The sequence below is a fragment of the Mus musculus genome, chromosome 15 (genome assembly GCF_000001635.26).
Source record: "Mus musculus strain C57BL/6J chromosome 15, GRCm38.p6 C57BL/6J".
Lineage (NCBI taxonomy): Eukaryota > Metazoa > Chordata > Mammalia > Rodentia > Muridae > Mus > Mus musculus.
This window is the reverse complement of record NC_000081.6, coordinates 73,756,191-73,763,274: the sequence shown is the minus strand read 5'-3', so window position 1 is coordinate 73,763,274 and position 7,084 is coordinate 73,756,191. Positions and strand designations below refer to the sequence as shown.

The 7,084-nt window shown below is 53.2% G+C and overlaps 1 protein-coding gene across 9 annotated transcripts in view; it reads right to left on the bottom strand.

Annotated features, from left to right (window-relative positions):
* Positions 1 to 4,508: 4,508 nt before the first annotated feature.
* The window catches only part of Ptp4a3 (protein tyrosine phosphatase 4a3), a 35,622-nt gene continuing 33,046 nt past the window's right edge, over positions 4,509 to 7,084 (bottom strand). For 5 of the 9 annotated variants that reach the window (NM_001166389.1, NM_001166390.1, NM_001357591.1 and 2 more), the window contains one exon: positions 4,509 to 6,478. In NM_001166389.1, the coding sequence (NP_001159861.1) occupies positions 6,361 to 6,478 (118 nt within the window). In that variant the 3' untranslated portion in view covers positions 4,509 to 6,360. The remainder of the gene's footprint in view (positions 6,479 to 7,084) is intronic. The other 4 variants (XM_030248427.1, XM_030248428.1, XM_006520642.1 and 1 more) reach the window with 1 other exon arrangement.

Sequence of the window (7,084 nt, the reverse complement as noted above, 5' to 3'; positions counted from 1 at the left end):
ACCTGAGGCCCTGGATAATGAGAAGGCCTGTTTAACACTCAGCATTCACATCTGTGAAATGGGATGGAAATCGAACCTGCTTGGTGTGATAGGCAGGTCATGAGACCAGTGGTGGCCATGATTGTCATGCTGGCCACGGTCAGCTCTCAAGCCACTGCCATCAGTCATCACAAGTAGCAGCATCACCCTCTTAAGGCCAGGACCCTATGGGCTAGTCAGTGAACTCCATCTGATGAAGACACTGAGATAGGCACAAGTGGTCTCACTAGTAGAGAAATGTCCACTCATCTACCCTAGGGAGAGACAGGTACACAGAGAAAATGTGATCATGGTGATGCCACAGAAATACAATTCTAATGAGGCCCCAAAATATCCTTGACCATCAGCCAGTTTCACTCCAGTACCACTAGACTTAGATGTGTGCACAAGGTTAAGGCAGTCCCAATCGTTAGAGTGACCATGGTCAACAAAGCCCTTTGCACTGCATCTAGAACAGAGGGTGCTTAAGAATGGGGTGGGGTGGGGTGGAGGCAATGCAGCACTCACTCCTTAACCTGTTAACCCACCCACCTGGCCTTCCATAGCACCTGCCCTTCCATACATACATACATACTCACATACATATGCACATACATACATACATACATATATACATACATACATATATACACCTGTCCATGAATGAAGTCATCCATCTACCCATTCCTCCACCCTTCCACCTACCCATCTATTCACCAACCCCACCCAACCAGACTAGACCCCAGACTCAAGGGCAAGACAGGGGCAGAGGCTCAGGTCAAGTACCCCAGGTGAAGCCGGGTGAAGGGGGCAGACCTGTGCCTTCCACCCACCGCCCACTACCTTCCCTATAGGAAAGCCTGCTCCAGGGTCAGCTGCCAGCCTTCCTCAATGGCCTCTTCCAAAAGAACGAGGCAGTGGTGGTAGGCATTATGGGCATGGTCTCGGATGTACTGCACCGCCTAGGCACACAGGGCGCAGGCGCACAGAGTCTCAGCATCGCTGTCAACACCCGCTACTTCTTTGATGACGTGAGAATAGAGCCAGGCGTGGCTGGGTGTGCTTTCCTGGGCCCTCCCCGCCCCTCCCTTGGGCCTCAGGACCCCTTCTGCCTTCTCACTGTACCTGGGCACTGAACCCAAGGCAGCTGCCAAGCTGTGAGCCCACGGGTGCACCAGATCTAGCCAGGGGTCCACCAGGTGGTGCTCAGCCTTCTTCATGGCTGAAGAGTGCCAAGTCACACTTGTCCAACCCCTCTGGGAATAAATCACCCAGCTACCTTCATGATCAGGGTGACAGTGGGCACCAGAGGACAAGATAATTCCATGTGAGGATGGCCTGAAGCCTTGTCTGGGAGAAAGCCTGAGTCCAAGGGAGGAGAAACAACTTTATCCCAGGCCCCTGAACCTGTCTGATGGAGTCTGAGGAGATAAAAGGACTCCAAGCTAGGAAACACTAGAACCTAAGTTCCTGCGTCATAGGAACAGGACAAAGTTCGAGCAGCAGCTATGTCACTATTTGGGGATCTGGTGGCGACGGTGGCAGACAGGGAGCTGAGCGGCATGCGGACCCAAGTATGCCAGAGTATGGTGCCTTTGCTCCTGCACCTGAAGGACCAGTGTCCAGCTGTTGTCATGGTCAGTGCCAACCTGCAATCCCTTTGATCTTGGCAAAGGGACAGGGAAGCCAGGTCGGGCTACCCACAGGGCTCCCCAGATCACCAATCCCTCCCACACACACTGCCGTATTCAGCCAGCCAGATCTGTGGGTCTACCAGCTACAGAAGAGCATGGTGGGACACAGACCAACAGTGTGCCTGCTGATTCATGAATACAGCCTGCCTTACCATGCTCCACTCTCTGGAGTCCCTGACATCGGGGGAGGGGACAACAGTAGCCAACAAGCTCAGACAGAGCTGGGTATCTCCCTGTCTTCCACAGGGCACTGTGACCCTCGGGTCACTTCCACTCCCCGAGACCACAGCAGCTTCCCAGACACCAGCACAGCAGGCTGCTGGGCTGTTTACTGCAGCTGTGGTCTCGGGGAGTGGAAACCCCAGGGCTCAGTCACCCATGGGTAGTGGGTGACCCCTCCTATGGCTGTCTCCGCAGCAGGCCAAGTTCACGTTCTACCGCTGTGCTGTGCTGCTCCGTTGGCAGCCACGGCACACCCTCTTCTGCACTCTAGCCTGGGAGACCGGCCTCAGCGCCCGCCACTTCCTCTGGACCTTCCTGGTGAGGGACCAGGGTACAGGGTCAGTAGTGGGGGCCTGAGATAGATAGATGCACACCCCCCCCCGTGGACTCCCCTTCCCAGGGAAGTGAGGCTGGCAGGGTATAGGTCAACAGTCCCTGAGGCCAATGGCAGTGACAAGAGAGCTCTCCTCTGGCCAGATGACCCGCAGCCAGGAGGAGTTCAGCATCCACCTATCACAGGCCATCAAATGCCTACACAGCCGTCACCACCACATCAAGACCTGGGCAGCTCTTTTTATAGGTGGGCAGCATGGGCCGACCAGGCTTGAAGCCCTTGTTTCACCCAGACCACCCACCACGAGGGTGGGAAGGAGGGCCTGAGTCTGAGCAGCCCCCACCCAATAGCCATGACTCTCTCTCCATCTTACGCAGGGTACACCACCTGCAACCATCCCCAGGCAGTGTCACAGATGATAAATGACAAGGACATCCAGCTGTTATCCTCCAGTAAGTGGCCCACACCTTGGGCCTGTCTCCATCCCTCCCAGCTTCCTGGAGCATGGCCATCTCAGATGGTGGCACAGACAGGGACCCGAACCTCCTGAAGAGACCCCACCCCACCAAGGCACTCCATGCTGGTCAATGGCTAGAAAGGGCCCTCTGAGCCTCCTACCCAGATGGAACCAGAGTTGGTGGTGGAGGATTACTCCCAAGCCAGGGTCACCTCTGACCTGACTTGTCCTTTCTCTCCTGAAGCTTTTAAAGACCTCAGAAAGAACCCAGAACCCGGCATCTGGGAATACACCACCAGACAGCTCTCGTTCTTTCGGAAGGTGTCAGCAAAATCCAAGAAGTGACTTTGAGCCATTCTCCCTACCTTTACCTCCCCCGACCCCCAGAACAGCCCTGTCCAGAGAGCTTGGTTGTATAACATTTTTTTCACTTGAAAGAAAAATCTAGATTCAAAACAAAAGAAAAACCAAAAAAAAAAAAAAAAAAAAAAAAAAAAAAAAAAAAAAACCAAAACTGTACTAACTGCCAGCTTCCTGCCTGCCACCCTTGAGCCCTCTGCTGTACCCCAGCCAAGCCCTTAGAAGATGCTGGCAAGACTCCAGGACACAGGCAGTGACAGACAAGGAGAGGCTGGGCAGGGACAACCTGGAAGCTCTGTGGTAGACTCTGCTGATGATAGCTCAGGGGTGGGATTGACTCCACATGACCGGAGCCCAGGCCATAATGTCCACCGCTGAGCGGGAGGAGCGGGGCCTGAAAGGAAGGTCTTCCAGAGTCCAGAGGTGAGAGCTCTACATGGGCTGTGGAACCAGTAAAGTGACTAGCATCACCGCAGGCCTCTCTACCCAGGGCAGCATCTTCCTCCAGCAGGGCCCACCAGCCAGCCCCAGACAAAGCCCAAGAGTCCAGAAGAGGGTACCTAACTCCCTGAGAGCCCCTCCCCCACCCCCACCCATCCCTTCTCAGGCAGACCCTCCCCCTCAGTCCCTATTTAAGAAATGGCAGACAGAGCCAGGCATGGTGGCACACGCCTTTAATCCCAGTACTCAAGAGGCAGAGGTAGGCGGATTTCTGAGTTGGAGGCCAGCCTGGTCTACAGAGTGAGTTCCAGGACAGCCTACACAGAGAAACCCTGTCTCGAAAAACCAAAAAAAAAAAGAGAGAGAGAGAGAGAGAGAGAGAGAGAGAGAGAGAGAGAAGGAAGGAAAGAAAGGAAAGAAAGAAAGAAAGAAAGAAAGAAAGAAAGAAAGAAAGAAAGAAAGAAAGAGAGAGAGAGAGAGAAGAAAAGAAAGAGAAAGAAAAGAAAGAGAAAGAAAAGAGAAAAAAATGGCAGACAGGCCCTGTAGGCCCAGAGCTTAAGAGAATCTCTCATCACAGCCTGTCATTTTTCAGAACTCACTAGACTGGCCAGATCCACCAAGGGACGCTCTAGCTAGCCTTCCTACTCTGGGCTCTGTGCCTGCCACCCAAGAGCCGCCACACTACATCCACTGGGCCTTATGAAGTCTCTGCTAGGTAGACCCTGCATGCCCTCAGTTGGGTGCATCCCCAACACCATGTCCTCTCCCAGCCCCTAGACTATGTGCTTCTCGGGACAGTGACATTATGCTTAAAACTTGGACAGCAGGAGCTGGTGAGATGGCCCAGTTGTTAGGAACAGTAGCTGCTCCTCTAGAGGTCCTGAGTTTAATTCCCAGCCACCACATGGCGACTCAAGACCACGTATAAGGAGATGTGATGCCCTCTTCTGGCATGTGGATTTACTTGCAGTAGAGCACTCATACAGCAAACAAATAATAATTTTTTTTAAATTTAAAGATTTAAAAAATAAAAATAAAAAAGCTTGGGGCTGGTCAGATGGCTCTTCCGAAAGTCCTGAGTTCAAATCTCAGCAACCACATGGTGGCTCACAACCACCGGTAATGAGATCTGGCGTCCTCTTCTGGTATGTCTGAAGACAGCAACAGTGTACTTATGTATAATAAATAAATCTTTGGGCCGAAGCTAGCAAGGACTGAGAGAGATTGGCGAACCGGAGTGAGCGGAGTTGACCAGAGCAAGCAGAGGTCCTAAATTCAATTCCCGACAACCACATGAAGGCTCACAACCATCTGTACAGCTACAGTATATTCATATACATAAAATAAATAAATCTTTTAAAAAAAAAAAAAGCTTGGCAGACTAAAACAAAAACAAAAACCAGTGACTTTGTGGAAATATGGCACCGGGGTAGTGAGTTTCCAGCCCACACAAGGTCACCATTACTGAGTTTGGCTACACCTTGTCACTCCCTACTAGGACAGGCAAGAACAGGGACTGCTGGGAGTCTACGTGGGCCCGGATGGTTTCTGGGACCTAGTCCAGAGCTAGGTGGAACTTGAAGAGGGAATGATGCAAGCAGGCAGCAGGTACCAGTGAGAGGCGCCCTGGATCTCTGTTCTGGGCACAGAGGGGACTGGGTCTGCAAAGGCCTGAGGATCACGTCCTAAGTATGTCAGTGCTATAAGACAGCCAGCACATCCACACTGACACATTGTCACTGTTTAAATACGACTGGCCTGGGGAGTGGCACCGTTTGGAGGTCTGACCTTGTTGGAGTAGGTGTGTCACTGTGGGCATGGGCTTTAAGGCCCTCATTCTAGCTCCCTGGAAATCAGTCTTCCACTAGTAGCCTTCAGATGAAGGTGTAGAGCTCTCAGCTACAGCTGCCCCATGCCTGCATGGATGCTGCCATGCTCCCACCTTGATGACAGACTGAACCTCTGAACCTGTAAGGCAGCCCCAACTAAATGTTGTCCTTGTAAGAGTTGCCTTGGTCCCGGTGTCTGTTCACAGCCATAAAACCCTGGCTAAGACACACATATAGCCAGCCCTGTCCCTCATGATACCCTTTCCTCAGCTAAGGGAAGAGTCAGCCCACTGCTCAGAACTTATAAGCAGGATGAGGTCCTAGGCAGACCCATGTCACCAAAGGCCATCTACACTCAGATCTACCTGCAACCCACACCTCTGGTTGCATGAAGGTCGGGGGTGGAGGCCACTGAAAGTTCCAAGTGACCCCCTACTCTGTCCTGCAGAGGTGATCAGTCTCACCTCCTAATGTTACAAACCGTCACCAGTCCAAGCTGTGCTGATTTTTGCGTCAAGAACTTGTAGAACAAGTCAGGGAGGCAGAGCAAGGGATGGCCACCAGAGGGCGCCATGGAGGCACGCCACTGCAGCAGCAGTAGCAGCAGCAGCAATAGGACAGAAGAGATGGAGACCATGGCCTCCCGGGATCCACACCCTATTCCCCTGCTCTATAACACTCTTCACACACATCCACAGCTCCTGATTTATTGCCTTGAGAGTCCAGAGCACCTGGTAACAAAGGTGCTGGAAAAAGGTTAGGGTGAGGGCCACGCCGCTGAGGCATTGGGCCCAGTGGTTTAAAAACTCCCACCTGCAATACACAGGCCAGGGGGAAGGCCTGGGCAGTGGGGGGTGAGGGACAGGGGTTGGACAGGACTGGCAGAGGGTCCAGGGACAGCTTCAGAAAGACAGCCGTGGGTACAGATGGGGACAGAGCAGGGACGCACATAGCCGTTGGACTCCTTAGACACAGATGTAATGAGGTACAGGGCCAGGGCCTGAGCTACATGACGCAGCATCTGGTCTTGTGCGTGTGTGGGTCTTTGAACCTCAGTCTCTGCTTAGGCCGGTACTTCTCCAGGTAGGTGAGCTGCTTGCTGTTGATGGCCCCACGGCGCTTCCTGCAGACAAGGACAGAGAGAGGGACATAAAGCCTGGCCTGGACACCTTGCCTGCCCCGGGGAGCTCCAGACCCTGGAGGGCTAGGAGGGTCTTATCTGTGTGGCCTTGAGTGGACAGTCCACAGGAGGTAGGCTAAGCTGGTACTCTGGGAGAAAGCAGGGAAGCCTGGATTTCATGAAGGCTGGGGTGTGCATCTCACCCTAGCTAGCCAGCACAAGAGAACTGTGAGTGTGTGCTTTGTGTCGTTCTTCAGGTAGTATACCAGGCTCCCCTATGGACACCTGCAGGCTAGTAGGTGATACTACTACAGCCATACTGGGCCTGCCCCAGGGAGACAAGAGATGACTGTGCCTATTTCAGGCAGCAGAGAGGTACCTACACATGAACATGTCACACACCCGCATGCACACACATATGCCACAGGCAATGGGTACAGCATCAGCTGAACTGTCCTTGCCCAGAAGATCAGGAAGATGGGGGTCTACCAGGAAGGCCACCATACCACGAGGAGGTACCGGCCTGGGGGCATCCAGGGAGGGATAGAGAGAAGGGGGGGGGTCTTCGCAGGAATGGCTACCGAAGTGAGAAGTGAGGGGCGAGGAAAG